At 40.7% G+C, this 15564-nt stretch overlaps 1 protein-coding gene across 1 annotated transcript in view; it reads right to left on the bottom strand.

Moving 5' to 3' along the window:
• Positions 1 to 8055: 8055 nt before the first annotated feature.
• SENP6 (SUMO1/sentrin specific peptidase 6) overlaps positions 8056 to 15564 on the bottom strand; it is a gene marked incomplete at its 5' end in the record, with an annotated part of 39264 nt that continues 31755 nt past the window's right edge. Inside the window, 5 exons of the mRNA XM_010190781.1 lie at positions 8056 to 8623; positions 13215 to 13307; positions 13562 to 13684; positions 14824 to 14940; positions 15029 to 15135. Coding sequence (XP_010189083.1) covers positions 8071 to 8623; positions 13215 to 13307; positions 13562 to 13684; positions 14824 to 14940; positions 15029 to 15135 — 993 coding nt within the window. The remainder of the gene's footprint in view (positions 8624 to 13214; positions 13308 to 13561; positions 13685 to 14823; positions 14941 to 15028; positions 15136 to 15564) is intronic.

Below are 15564 nucleotides of genomic sequence, written 5' to 3'. Positions count from 1 at the left end.
GTGCTAGCTAGGTATGCTCCTTACTGCACTACTACTCTGCCAAATGAGTTGTGGCTTTAAAAACTACACATCAAGATTTTAACCCGGATTATTAAAAAGAAGATAAATCCACAAAGAAGAGAACGAAGTGCCTGAGTAGTCCACAAACATCAAGTTGAGCACCTCTCCCCACACACTGCCCATTCACTTTGTACAGCTGCTGAAAACAACGGGACTTTGTACAGTTTTCAAATACAATAGCAGTTGAAATTATTTGTTCAAATAACTGCCAGACAGTCACGTACTGTGCAGCCAGTACAGGTTTTCCTTTTCCACTGGTGTTACTTCTGAGAATACCCTGTGATTTGCTCTCTGACACATGTACGTCCCCATTCCCTGGCAGACAAAGCTGCTGCGCGCTGCAAGACCAGGCAGGACAAGGGATTCAGCCTGGTGTAATTTGGGAATTTGCAAGAAGGAAAGGGCTCAGATTATGAAAACTTAGTTGCTACTCATATCCTCTATGTACAAAGCAGGAAGCACTGGAGGAAGTTCTAAGCTCTCAAGGACTCATGGGTAAAGCAAAAGCTTTGGCTTCAATTTGCACAGATGCTCTCTGCTAAAGCCTTGCTGCTCTCGTATGAAGTATGAACGAGAGGAGGGTGGAGGAGCTCTCAAGGACTCATGGGTAAAGCAAAAGCTTCTGGCTTCAATTTGCATAGATGCTCTCTGCTAAAGCCTTGCTGCTCTCATATGAAGTATGAACGAGAGGAGGGTGGAGGAATGGAGAAGAAATCTCCAGCTTTTCCAGGAAAGGGTTGGTTACAGGAGAGTTTAGGAACACTGCTCCAAAGTACTATGGGCTGTAAACAGAGTTAGTGTCCCAAGCAAGCAGCATCTCACTTGACCATCATTTCTTCTCCCAGGCTGGACCTGAAGGCACTAATACCTCCACTTGGGAAAGGAGCTGTAACTTAAAGGCTGAGACAGTAAAGTAGGAGTTTAACCAATTTCTCCAGTGGAATCAAGGTTTGCCATTTAGTTGTAATGATTCCACTTAGAAGTTTTCTTGCAAGTTAAAAAAAATAGCTGTGTCGTATTAATGAATTTATTTAGAGTTACAGTTACAGAACAAGCTTTCTGTACCGCATCTTTAGTTCAGATTTCTGAACTCAAATTTGAACCCAGTTTCTTACTGGATAATTTAAAGGTTATGCCCTGTAAGAACACAAAGGAAGATTCTAAATGTATTTTCTTAAGATTGTCTCAGAAACTTCCATGGCTTCCGATTTCTGATACGTATGTACGACTAAAACTAATTGTCCTTGTATTTTTAAAAAAGTATTCATTATTATTTATGTTAATGTATAAATTAGTTTACAATGCACAAACTAATAAATAGGTATAAGAGCTATACTAAGAACCGTTTATAATGGTAGTAATTCTAATAGCTCGTATTTGATTGCTGCAGGAAACACATAGGAAAATAGTTCCACAAGCAGGTGCACCTACCTCAAAAAAGCTCTCCACATACTGCAGGATGTACACTCCACAGTCGCTGAAGTTGTTCTGTTGTGGCACTTTGGGGTTGGAACCTTTCATGACTTCTTTGGAAAAGCTCCTTTTGTTGCCTTTCCTGACTTCCCATTCCACCTCTAAATATCTGGGATAAAAGACCACGTAAATTAACACTCTTCTCTTTTTCCTTGAAGAATTTTGCAAAAAAAGAACCCCAAACTCAGATGTGAGACTTACTCCCTTAGTGTTTTCACAACATTCGACCGGGAAGGGCCTCTCAGGGAGTCCATAAGCAAAATGCAGGGCCTAAGAGAGAACAGAGTTTTTAAGTACACAACATTTTACAGCAGTTTGGAAAACACGACGTTACACAGCTAGCAATGAAATAGTTTGGGTTTTGAAACAGCTTGAGCACTCTCTTGCACGCTACAGATGCTTGGTCTAGAGGGTCTTTGCTATAAACACAACAATCCTATCAGTTGTCTTGTATGCAACAGCTGGATTTGTCAAAGCTAACTCACGCCAGAGTGCAGAATCTCTGCATTAGATGCAAGATGTGTTTTGAGGGATAAATAGGATGCAGATTACTTTTCACAAAACTCTGCTTTCTCTTTTCTAACAGTAACACACGTGTGTTCAAAGAGCCCTTTATACAAACTGCAAGCCAGTAAAGTCAGACAAGATATCTGCATGCATTTATGTATAATTTGTTTGCCTATACATTAATTTACATGTGTGTTCATTTACATGTAGGCAATTTTTAAGCATAAGCATATAATCACTTGAATAACGTTTGCTTTTACTTGTACTTGTTTTTATTTCAGATAAGAGAAACTTATTAGAGGCAATGCTCTTTAAAAATGTACAATCCAGTACTTGGAGGCGGGGGGAGAAAGAAGTGAAAGCCTTTTCAAGGTAATTTTTCAAATGGAATTAATTTAAAGATATGTTACCACTAAAGTATTCAAGTGTCCTTAATAACTTTTGTGTCAAAGATCTTATGAAATGTCATGTTTGGATTAAAGTACTGTCTGGTGGAAAGTATTACGTGCTGATAATCCATCATCAGAACGGGACAAATTTAGCCATGCTATAATCAGATGCTCATAAATAGGTCTTAAAACTCACAAAACTCAGAAGGATTTTTACCTCTTTGTGAAAATGTATCAAGAATGATTCATACACATTCCATATCACGTATAAATACATAATTCATTCTGCACCATAAGAATGTATTGCGAAAGCTTTTACCTTTCTAGTAACCATTACACGAAGTATAAAATTCTCTCTCAAACACTAATAAAATGCTGATTAGAAGTGTTTGAAGACTGATGTATGACAGCTTCCCACAGTTACTGCCTTTTAAAGTGAAAAAGCTTGTATGAAGTCTCCATTTTAACTGACACAACACTTACTGTTTGCAGATAGTAGGCTTCAGGTGCCACTGTCCCATTTCTGAATTGCAGTTATCATCTACAAGGCCACCGTCATCACTGCTGTCCTCCTACAGAAGCAACACGTATTCAGGTGTTTAAAAGCTAACATTCTTTTTCAGAGACGCAAAAGAAATTACTGCTAGAATTACCATCTTCATTCAAGAGCAATAACGTAAGTTTAACAAAGTGGCAGCTTTAACCCGAAACCATTCACTGCTTGCTAAGTTTACAAGACCAACTTGTAGGCGCACAGATTCTCAAATCCATGCTGGAAGACACTGAGTGAACGGTGCTATTTATTTAACGACTGCTGAAACTAGAAACAAGTTGCAACTGACATTTTTAAAGCACTGATGGCTTAAAAGAGGTGCATCTCCATCATTTGGTTATATTTCAAGTTACCAATACTTTCCCTTGCTAACAATTACTAGAAACTTGCTTGGCGGTTTCAGAGATGAAGTGAGACAAAATTTGCAATGAACTCAGAAGTAAAATTTAGTCTTTGCTCCAGAATGCACCAACGTGGTTCTTAGGGCAGGGGCAATTAAACCACCATGATATTATATATCACGGGTTGCAAAAACAGTCATGCCACAAACCTGGGAATATCCTCTGACCTTTTGGTTTCAATATGGATTGCTATGAAGGGTATGGAAGTGTTATGAACAAAACCACTAAGCTACTGAAAGTATCCCAATGATCCGTAGTTTCTTACTCTACTACTGAGGTCACTCTTACTACCCCAGACTTTAGAGATGCTGTCCAAAAATGGGAACCCCAGGATCAGCATGATTTGTGAAGTTTTTGGCGAGAATTATGGACACTTCACGGATTCGCAGGATCCTGTGCCTGAAAGCCTCTTGCTGTGCCATGACGATGTTTTATCATATTACAATCTACTGCCTGGTTCTTGTTTCTGCTGCAGCTTCAACTCCATTTTTGGCAGATGTGAAGGTGCTTGTCATGGTCTACCATTTCTACCCCTGCTTTTTGTATTCTAGAAGATACCAGTGACAGCTTCAGCCCGAGTTAAGTTTTACGCTACGCTGCAACCAGATAACTCGGCATCTTTTCCTCCTCTCAAGGAACACCGCTGGCCATGCACTTTCTTCCCTTTCTTCATGCCATGCACTTCGGATTGGCAACGCTCTACTACTTATTCTCCACCTTCGGGGAACTCGAACTGCTACCAAATAGACAGAAAGGCCCCTCCATCAGCTGAGAATCACAGAATATTTGGGAAGTGGCACAACACGAGAGGTAGCTTGAGTCTGTATGGAAAGCATAGTTAGGTTTGAACATAAACTGGAGCTTGTGTGTGCGTGCTACCAAAAGGGCCAGTGTCATTTGGTCCCCAGTATAACCACCTATTCCCATCCCTCGCTGGTTCCTCCCATGACACCAAATACATACTATTTGGAGGCTATTACAAATAGCTGCAGACTTGGAAAAATAACTGTTTGTTCCAGACTCAAAGGCGAAAAATAGCTTATTCCTAGACTGTACTTTTGATAGCCTCCGATTCTTTTTTTTGGACAACCTGGAGTCATGCACCTGGAACGTGAACAGGAAGGCCAGTTAGGAAGAGTAAATGTGTAACTCCTAGCGTGCTCACATTCAACTTACCCTGTGGAAGCAACAGGGGTACGGAAAAAGGCCCTCAATACCCCGCAGTGAGTCAGTAAAGGACATTTTAATGATCAGTCTTTCCAAAGCTCTAAAATCTAAATGTCTTCCCATCTGAACAAGGATATTGATTACAAATCCACGCTGTTTAAATTTGCTTAGGAGAAGCACCAGTGAAACCAAACAGCAGAGTAGCACCTACCTAAAAATGTGTCTGTTTATCAGGAAATGCAGCTGAAAGAACAGTAACTTGCCTTACACAGAAATGTGTTGACTTTCAGAGTTTCCCCTAAAATCACTGTGTAATACTACTCTCAAAATTAAATGCAGGATCAGTACCATAGTTTCCTATTACAGAGTTTAATAAACGAATGTCCAACTCTCTCCTGTTAGCCAATTTGCAAGTTTTAGCAGGTAACCAGTACTTTGGATTTGACATTTGTAAAGAGAACTGCTTTGGACAATACACATTTACAACACATATACAGCCTTTAAGCTGCCCATCCAACAGTGAGTATTTCCCCAAATGAAACTGATAAATTCTTTACCTGGTTATCTTGGTCTTCAGAAAAATCTATAAGCTCATCTTCGTTTAGTTTACTGCCATCAGCAGAGTCTTCGCTATAGTTTAGCCTGATTTTGTGCAATCCATCTGTATCAATCACAGACAGTAGTACATTTAAACATCAAATACTGTGCCATCATTGAAGACCAAAGTCATTGTAAATACCTCAGGTTTCCTCAGGATTGCTCTCAATAACTGTGATGCAGCTGACACACAATATTTTAGTCATGCACATGAACAAAAGTGAAAAGTTTCTTCTAAGCAGCACAGCTGAATTGTTCCTTATTCTATGAAATGCCTAAAATAATTCTAGAGACCTAGACTAAAACCCACTATGAAATTATCCTGTAGTTCAGTGAAGCTTTGGTACAGTATAAACTGGTAATGCTACCAAAGGGGCAGTGTCATTTGGTCCCCAGTATAACCACCAATTCCCATCCCTCACTGCTTCCTCCCATGACACCAAATATATCCACAGCTGGTGGACTCCACTGAGAAAGTCACTCATAAGCTTATTATTTTTTAACTCAAATGTCATTTCCTTGACCATATTCAGTGTGTAGTTACATGAAGAAGTAAATTCACTCCCTACCCCCGCTACATATTCAGTCACTTGGGAAACAGCATCAGAAGCATGAATAATGGATGTTATAGCCATACCTGTGAAAGAAGCAGCTAAAGACAGCTACAGGCTCACTGTTCTCACTGTACCACCATGCAAGACTGCAGAACAGGTTTTGAGGGGAAAAATACCCAAATCATGTGGGAATAAGTGAAAAATGAAAGTGAAAATAACTCTTGTCAGCAAAGCCTGAAATCTTCATAAGGAGACTATTCCTAGAAAAGTGCAATATAATCTATCAATTGCAAAAATAAAGGAGTTGGTTATGGTGTCACTGGAGGATGTATTTCTTATTGAAAAAACCAGGGTTTCTATAAGACCAGTAAATAGGACAATGGACTGGCTAATGGGAAAACCAGCATTTGAGAACACTTCAACAGCAGGGCTGAAGTAACGCTTTGGAAAGAGGTTACCAGGGGAGCTCCACAGGGACAAACCTGGGAATTAGTCTTCCTCAGTATCTTTGAAAAGACCTTAGCACAAGAAGTAGGCCATACACTGATGTGACCTACCACTGACAGACTCCTAAAAACTAAATATTGGTATCGAGAACAATCTCATCTCATACAGAACTGAACAATAAGAAGGCGGCCAGTTAAGCAGTAAAAATGTCTGCTTTAGGATGAATGATTTCATGGCTAGACCATCAAAGAGCCACCTGCCAGCTTTTGAAATGTCCCAGGATATCCAGGACACATGGATGGATGTGGCAGAGTCGAGACTCGCTCCCTTCTGGAGCAACAGCTGAAGGCTGGGCACAAAACCCAAGGCCTACATCCTTGGATATACAAACCTTGAAAGGGCTTAGCACATCTAAATTTAGCTGCCTAAACATAGGCTTAGTGTCAATCTCAAATTAAGTCTCACCCCTAAACCAGGCCTGTGGCCCATAAGGATGTGGTGTGTTAATGAAAGGGTGCACCATCTGCAACAGCTGAGCGAGAGTCTGAGTGTTTTAGCAACACAACGGACATCAGCCACCAACACAATGCAGCCATGATAAAAAGAAACGTAATCCTAGCAAAGATAGGACATAGAGTACGTTCCAACTAATTACAGACAAGTAACAGCAGCAGCAACCATGACATGAGACCATATCATGCAGCACCAATACCACAGACAGTAACAATCACATATCAAATAAAAACAGATTCAAACAAGAGCAGGTCTACACAAAACCCCAAGTATCCCCTAGACCACCTGGAAGTGACAATGTTATCATAAATGAATAAATTTAGGTTAGAAAGTAGGAGTGTTTATACCCATGAAGATATTGAAGTCGTAATGGCCTGCAGTGCACAGATGAGACCATATGACTGATGATCTTTTCACAGAACCACAGAATATCAGGAGTCAGAAAGGACCTTGAAAGCTCCCCCCGTCCAACCCCTGCCAGAGCAGGATCACCCAGAGGAGGTCACACAGGAACACGGCCAGGGGTTTTGAATGTCTGCAGAGAAGGAGACTCCACAACTCTCTGGGCAGCCTGGTCAGGGCTCTGACACCCTCACAGTAAAGAAGTTTGTCCTCATGTTCAGGTTGAACCTCCTATGCTCCAGCTTGCTCCCATTGCCCTTTGTCCTGGCATTGGACATCACAGAGCAGAGCCTGGCTCCTTCCTCCTGACACTCGCCCTTTACAAATTGATCCCCATGAATGAGGGCACCCCTCAGTCTCCTCTTCTCCAAGGTAAAGAGACCCAGCTCCCTCAGCCACTCCTCAGCAGGGAGATGCTCCACTCCCTCCATCATCTTTGTGGCTCTGCTGGACTCTTTCAAGCAGTTCCTGTCCTTCTTGAACTGAGGGGCCCAGAATCTAACACTAGAATCTAGTACTATAAGCTATGCAATTACTGACCATGTAAATTAAGTCAGTAACTTAAGGTTTCCCATGACCGGGTGTTTTGTACTCTGTGCTCCAAGGGGATCCAAACCTTGCAGTACGCAGAGAAAACAATCTTTTCCCAATTCCTTCATCTGCCTCCACAGCAGCGACGCATGGAGAAAGCCTCACTAAATGTAACATGGAGATCACATGAGAGAGCATTTTTTTAAAAATTATTTTCTTCATACTCTTTTTACAAACTTTCTATCAAGACACTAAAGGATTTAATGGTGTTGTAGTAAAACCTCAAATGCTAGAAGTCACTGGAATCAAGGTTGCTCACACAGTCTTAATTCAGTTCCCCCATCCATGCACATTTTATGAGGATGCACGGTCACTACTATTCTGTCCTTAACAACTACAGTCCTAAGTGATGCAAAGTGATGTCTATGAAATGATTCTGTGTGACTAAAGGTCAAAATTACTTACATTGCAAGCACTCAAACTTCAGCCACATACTCAACTTTCAAAGTCTGAAGTTCACACAATTTCAAAAGCAATAACATAGGTGAAATCTCCCATTCTTTCATTAAAACGTGCAGATTTTTACCATACATACCCATAGATTGGTTAGCAGCTGTGAATTCACCCTGTATACCATTTTCATCCAGAGTCCTATGGTCTAGCTTATGGCATGCCGATTCCACAGTGTTCGGTTCTTCCACATCACTGTCCATTTGATTGAGTTTTTTGAAAGCACTTTTTCCCCTACAAGGGCTTCTTCTACAACATGAAGACTCACTGTCCTCTGTTTCAGTGTTTGAGTCGATTAAAGCTGTATTATACTTTTTGGTCAAGGTTTTCTTTGCTGTGGACTTGGAAGGCGAGCTTTGTGTATCGAATTCATTTGGCAAAGGAGACGGTGTGCTGCTCTCTCCATCTGAAGAGGAAGATTTCATCGGCGTTGCAGCATTTTCATGATAGAGGGGATTTGGTTCATGTTTGGGTTTTTCTAAACCAGGAAAACAGATGACAGCCAAAAACCAGTGGGCACTGCAAAGGAATAAAATACATTTAAAAACCAGCAATTGCATTAATGCTCACGGTTAAACCTGGAGTTGGTAAAAAACAAACAAAACAGCGAGTGTGTGTGCACACAGAGAGAGAGAGAGAGAAAGGAAAACCAAACTCTGCCTCCATCACAGAATCACAGAATCTCAGGAGTTGGAAGGGACCTCGAAAGCTCACCCAGTCCAACCCCTGCCAGAACAGGATTACCCAGAGGAGGTCACACAGGAATGCGTCCAGGTTGGCCTTGAACGTGTCCAGAGGAGGAGTTAACTCCATAGTTAACAAAAACAGACTGTAACAGATGTTCAATTTTCTGAGCAGGTTTTACGCAAGCCTTCACGGTCTTCTCTAAAGGAATGATCACTCCTTGCAAGAAGTCATTGAATCACAGAATATGTTGGGTTGGAAAGGACCTTCAAAGCTGATCCAGTCCAACCCCTGCAGTGAGCAGGGACATTGGTACCAGATCAGGTTGATCACAGCCCTATCAAGCCTGGCCTTGAATATCTCCAGGGATGGGGCCTCCACCACCTCTCTGGGCAACCTGTGTCAGTGATCTACCACCCTCATGGGGAAGAACTTGAAGTCACCAACGAATTCATTAATGTGAGGCAGTTTGTAGAAAACAGGTGCTGTCTAAATATTCAATTCAATTCGCTTGTACTTTACACACGTTTTTCCTCCTTTGAATTAAAACTTCTTTCTTTTTTATGATTTTCTTTATCACTGCATGAATTAGAGATTGTAGAGTTCATGTTTTACGGCCACATACAGTTTTTGAGTAGTTCAGCAGTAGCAACACAAGTGGTCAGATCTAACGGTGCAGCTGAATCCTCCATATTCTCCTGCCTGTGAGATCTTCCAATTGTCTGTGACACTTCACATTTTTAAAGAAATTCTGTCAATAACGAGTTAAAAAAGGAGAGGAAAGAGCGTTTGTAATGCCATCACCGTGATCCTGCTGTCTTCCTCACCCTTCACAGAACCAACATCCTAACCCTTTCAGCATCAAAAAAATACTTACGTCACCCAACACAAAGTAAGCTTTGCCCCAGTTTCCTCCTTATCTCCTTCCCTCTGCAGACTTCACTGACTTGCTACTCAATCAGAAACAGAGCAGCAGGAAATGCAGGGACTGGGGCACTGCACCTGATTTAGAGATTTTTCTGAAGGTTCTCTGATTCCCTACAGAAAATAACAAAACAGAACCTAGCTCTGTATTATGCAGGTGAAGCCACATTTCAGTGTGTTTCAGGAAAAAGAAAAAGCAGTAGCTAACAATGCATGTCTAACTGACATACTAAAAAATTAATTAGATTGTGACGAAGCCTAAATTCCATCAAAAGTGAATGGCAGTTCCAGCGAGTGGCCTTTGAAAGCAGCATGTGAGGTGTGGAGGCATTGTGTCTTGAGTGATTCACCACACCCAGTAAATGAACACACTGAGTACTGCCAAAGCCTGGAATCTGTGTGTGCACAAAGGACTGTGCTGCCAAAGGGCACTGACACAGCCATGGTTAAATCAGCCAGGCTGTTCTGAAGTTAATTCTCCCCTCGATCCATCCTGCCCACCTCCAGTTACTGCACTTTGACAACCTGTTAGACGATGAGTCCGCATTCCCTAACCCAGTGGTTATGGGAGAGGCTGCAAAGACTTTCTGGAAGTAGATACTGAAGTCCAGTGACTCCAGAGCAAATATTTCTAGAATGTACTCTATCATGTAGCAGATACCTGAATAAATAGCTGTGTCCTAAAAGAAATCAATAAAAAAGCATCTTTCTAGGCAGCACAGGAGAAGCATTATTAGAAGCAACCATTAGCAGCATTCCTGTAACGCAAGAGAAGCTCTCAAGTTTTCTGAAATCCTAGAATAACTTGTTTCACATACTTAATACAAGACGAAGCAGCAACAGAAACTCTGAGATTGCTTCTCAACCAGACTCATTTTGCCACAGACTAAGGTCTGACATCCTTTAGAAATAGTAAAGAATGGACATCTTTCACTGGAACCAACCAAACTCTTCCATACCTTCAATCTGCTATTGCAGAGAAAGTTCATTTACTAAATACCAGCATCAAACCAAGTGGCAAGTTCTGAAAACAATTCTTGTCAATGCAAAGCATGACAGTGCTCATTATGGAAGTGAGGAAAGTACCAGAGAAGATAAGAAGAATTTTAAGTGGTACTGTAGCAAAGTTAATGAAAATAAAACAGGATTTCCATGTCAATTCAACAAAAAGACAAGAGCTCCATATCATAGTAAGAGATACTTGCACTTAAGTAACCAGTAAAATCTCAAAACATGTCTTGACTGAAAATAGTAAGTTAAGACTTATCAGTAAATGAACAAGACAGTGAAAACTATTACATGCTGAGTTACAAGCAACATAACTAATTCCTGTAAAATCACAAAACTAGTTCTTTTCATTTTCAGGTGATGTCTAAGTCACACTGCCTGGTATTGGCAGCACGATCACAGCATGGTTTGGGTTGGAAGGGACCTTAAAGCCCCCCCAGTCCAACCCCTGCCATGGGCAGGGACACCTCCACCAGCCCAGGCTGCTCCAAGCCCCGGCCAACCTGGCCTTGAACACTGCCAGGGAGGGGGCACCCACAGCTTCCCTGGGCAACCTGGGCCAGGGCCTCACCACCTCAGTGGAGAGCTTGGTGTGATTGGCAAACCTGACAAGGGTGCACTCAATCCCACTGTCTGTGTCACTGACAAAGATGTTAAACAGTGCTGGTCCCAATACCAACACCTGAGGAATGCCACTCATTACTGCTCTCCACTTGGACAGCAAGAAGTTGACCACAACTCTTTGAGTGCAATCATCCAGCCAGTTCCTTACCCACTGAGTGGTCCATTCATCAAATCCATGTCTCCAATTTAGAGACAAGGATGTCATGTGGGACAGTGTCAAATGCTTTGCACAAGTCCAGGTAGAACCAAGTCTCATTTCTCCTATGCATAACAAACATGGATGTGTGAATGACACAAGAGAGGATGGTGGGAAGTAAATGATATAACAAGTTCTAAGGCAACTAAAATTTAAGTGAAAGGCACTTCAAATTTCTGGCACTTAAAAGTTTTGGGGGAGAGAGACTGCAAGGATGAAGTCTGCAGTGGACAGTGAACATCTTACACCCGAGTCATTTTCATCATCTAACGACTGGCTGTCTACACATGCCCACAGAGAGGTCACAGCAGCCCAAAATCCAAAGGCAGTGCTTGTGAAGAGTCTTCTTGGGGATTTACTTATGACTTTACAGCAAAGACAGATCTACGGTCAGTTCCCTCATAACTCCCTCTCTACAGCTGGGCTCAGAATTCAGCTCAGGAGGCGGCAGGAAAAGAGAAGATTCAGCATTTTTCCTCCCACTGCACAATGGCACAGTATCCAGATAACTTTCTCTGAAGAGCTTTTAATTAAAAAAGCAAACAAACAAACCCATTATTTGAACTTTTAAAAGCTCAGTTAGGTAGGCCTACAAGAAGTCAGTTGCGATTCTCCTATCTCTCTGTCCTTACTTCATTTATGTTTCTATTGAATATTTTTAAAACACAGTAACTTAACTTGCATAAATATTTTGGCTTAAGGACCACTTAGATTATTTGTGTGAAATGGAGCAACGTGTTTGTGACAACTCGCTCTGATCTTAAGGAAAACAAGCATCATTAGAAGTCCTTAACAACCATTAGGATGCTAAAAGTCCACTTCCTGACCCAAGAGAAATATCAGGATGAAAGGATATGAAGAAAAGAATAAAGTTCCCAGTACACAGCAGCAGAGATTTGCAATTCATTTTCTCCCAATATAGCTTTATCGTAACTAAAATCTGATCTTATCTATACCTAAGAGATCTCATTAAAAGAAAACATAAGGACTAAGAAAGGTAAATCCCAATGTTACCAGTAACAACAGCTCAGAAGAAAGAGCTCCAGAGGACCAAGTAAAACCTACAAAAAGTACTCAGAAAAGTTTATTTTACCTCAGTCTTTATAATGCCTGACACTCCTTATACCACAACAATGCATTTAAAGGTCACACAGAATCACAGACCGTTAGGGATTGGAAGGGACCTCAAAAGCTCATCCAGTCCAATCCCCCTGCCGGAGCAGGAACACCCAGATGAGGTTACACAGGAAGGCGTCCAGGCGGGTTTTGAATGTCTGCAGAGAAGGAGACTCCACAACCTCTCTGGGCAGCCTGGTCCAGTGCTCTGGCACCCTCACTGAGAAGAAGTTTCTTCTCAAATTTAAGTGGAGCCTCCTGTGTTCCAGGTTGTGTCCGTTACCCCTTGTCTTATCATTGTTTGTCACCGAGAAGAGCCTGGCTCCATCCTCGTGACACTCACCCTTTAAATATTTATAACCATGAATGAGGTCTCCCCTCAGTCTCCTCTTCTGCAAACTAAAGGTCCTACATTACTATTTTGGTTTTATCACCTGGAAAATGGATGTTTATTCTTTTCATTTTTAACTTCAATTCACACTGTAATATAACTTCCAATTTTAAAATGATGAAGCTTAAGCCTTTAGCAAACATGAGGAAAAAGGTATCTGTACTTACGCTTCGTTAAGGGGAACAAAAATGAAATCTTTCTCAAAAATGTCAACGTGCCGCGTCCATGTTTTTACTCGCCCGTGTCGTTTTTGTTGTATTCTGCAAGAAGAAACCAACACAGGATTTGAGGGTGGCTCATTTTAATTACAAGACTACTTTCTCCAGATATTTTAACTAACAGCCTCTTTAGGTTTTCAAGGCATATTCAGTATTTGTTATAGGTCTAGGTGCTTCCTAGACTTCTGTTTCTATCACAATATTGTCTATAAAGATTTCATCTCTGTAAAGCATTTGTTCTTGTACTGTTCAGTCTTCTTTTGCTCTTAGTTAAACTGACTGCTCAACAGACTTACGAAAGGTTTGAAGTTTCATGAATATTTCTTCTCTCTCTTTGATTAAGGCGTTTGTAGAAGAATGAACTGAACACGTGTATTCTATCAGCATCTTCTTTTTTCAGTTTTTCAAGTACCAAATACCTAATTGGTAGAAAATAAGAAATATAAATGAAATAATAAATACAATAAATATTTATAATAAAATGTAATACAATAATAATTAATTGAGAGCAAAATAATGATATATAATAAAATAATAAATAAATTCATGGAGGTGTTAACTCAGTGTATTCACCACCAGAGTAAAAAGGGCAGTCAACAGTGCTGCCACCTCACCAAATTATTGCAGCCTCATACAAAACAGCTGTAAGAATATTAGAGCTAATTAACCACAGGAACTAATGAATGCAAAATCTGTATCAATATTTCAAGGTATTAAGTGCTCTTCTCTGTTGCTCTGCTGCTCCTGTATTTATTTTTATAACATCACAGAATCACAGAATATTAGGAGTTGGAAGGGACCTCAAAAGATCACTCAGTTCAACCCCTGCCAGAGCAGAATCACCCAGAGGAGGTCACACAGGAACACGGCCAGGGGTTTTGAATGTCTGCAGAGAAGGAGACTCCACAACCTCTCTGGGCAGCCTGGTCAGGGCTCTGACACGCTCACAGTAAAGTTTTTCCTCATGTTCAGGTTGAACCTCCTATGCTCCAGCTTGCTCCCAAATATGGCAGGAAAACAAATCTTCAGTGAGTCTGTTACGTCACGACCCATCTAGGAATGTCTCTTTGTAACTGAAACACCAAATCCCCAAACACTTCCAGAGCGATGCACTCATTTTCTGTTCACCTCTAAGTACTGTAATAGACTAAACATTATATACACACCCCTCATGTGTAGAATAAACACAGAAGCATGTAACAATTTAATACGCTTCTAACATCTGCTGCATCAGTGACACCAAGAATTTATGCGTTATATTAGCCAAAACAAATGAAATTCCAGGGAACACAAATACTCTGGGAAAAAACCAATTGAACTTAAAAAGGCTTTTTAAAAGAAATTTTCAAGAACCTTTTTTCCAAGTGAGAACAAAGTCGCTGTCAAGCAGGATAGGGCAAGGAACCAAAATTTCTTGCAAGGATACAAAGCAACCTTTAAAATCAGAGCTGTACACAGTCGGAGACCAAGTGCTATCAACTGCCCCATGAATTTTCAATGCCAGAACTTTTCAGGTTTCAGAGTAAATGACTAGAAACTGATCTGAAATAAAACTTACTTTAAATAAAAATCAATAATAACGTCGTTTAAAAATTCTCCTTCATTCAGACAGTGGAGGTCTTCATTGGTCACAGAAATCCCCCCTTTAGCTGGAGGAGGTGGATAAACTATCAACCTGAGAAGAAAAACACATTCGATATTAAATATGAAATGCCAAAAAACCCCTCAAGCAAATTGTCACAGGGCAAAGATAAATATCTTACTTTTCTATGGGACCAATAAAAACCGTATGTGGTTCTCCAATTTCTTCATCATCATCAAAATACGGTAACTGTTTGTTTCGCTGCTGCATTTTGGACTCAGAAGCAACCTGAAAAGCATGAAGTCAACATTAATTTGCAGACTGTCCTCAAATCTACCAAAAAGCCACTAAAGCTTTGCCAAGTCCCACAGTGGAACAGCCATTGCTTTTGAGGACTTCAAGTTTGGTTTTTCCCTTCCCTAGCTCATTTATTACACTTTGATATTTACTCATTTCTTGCCAAGCCACAAAACTTTCAAAATCTTTAAGAAGTGGTTTTGTTCCAATAAAGCGCACATTAAATTTAACTACAACACTGCGACTTTATTTCTCGTTTGAATTACTGTAATTTTGCCAGTAGATGAATCTGGAAACAGTTTTGTTGTCTAATTACAGTACAAATTCCTCTTCCCTTTATAATTTTTAAATGACAACACTGCAGACCGTTGCACAACCTTACGACCAAACTGAACACGCTAAGAAGTATTGTGAATGCAC

This window comes from Mesitornis unicolor, unplaced genomic scaffold, assembly GCF_000695765.1.
Source record: "Mesitornis unicolor isolate BGI_N332 unplaced genomic scaffold, ASM69576v1 scaffold2908, whole genome shotgun sequence".
NCBI lineage: Eukaryota > Metazoa > Chordata > Aves > Mesitornithiformes > Mesitornithidae > Mesitornis > Mesitornis unicolor.
The sequence above is the reverse complement of the archived record's forward strand: the minus strand, read 5'-3'. Positions and strand labels throughout refer to the sequence as shown.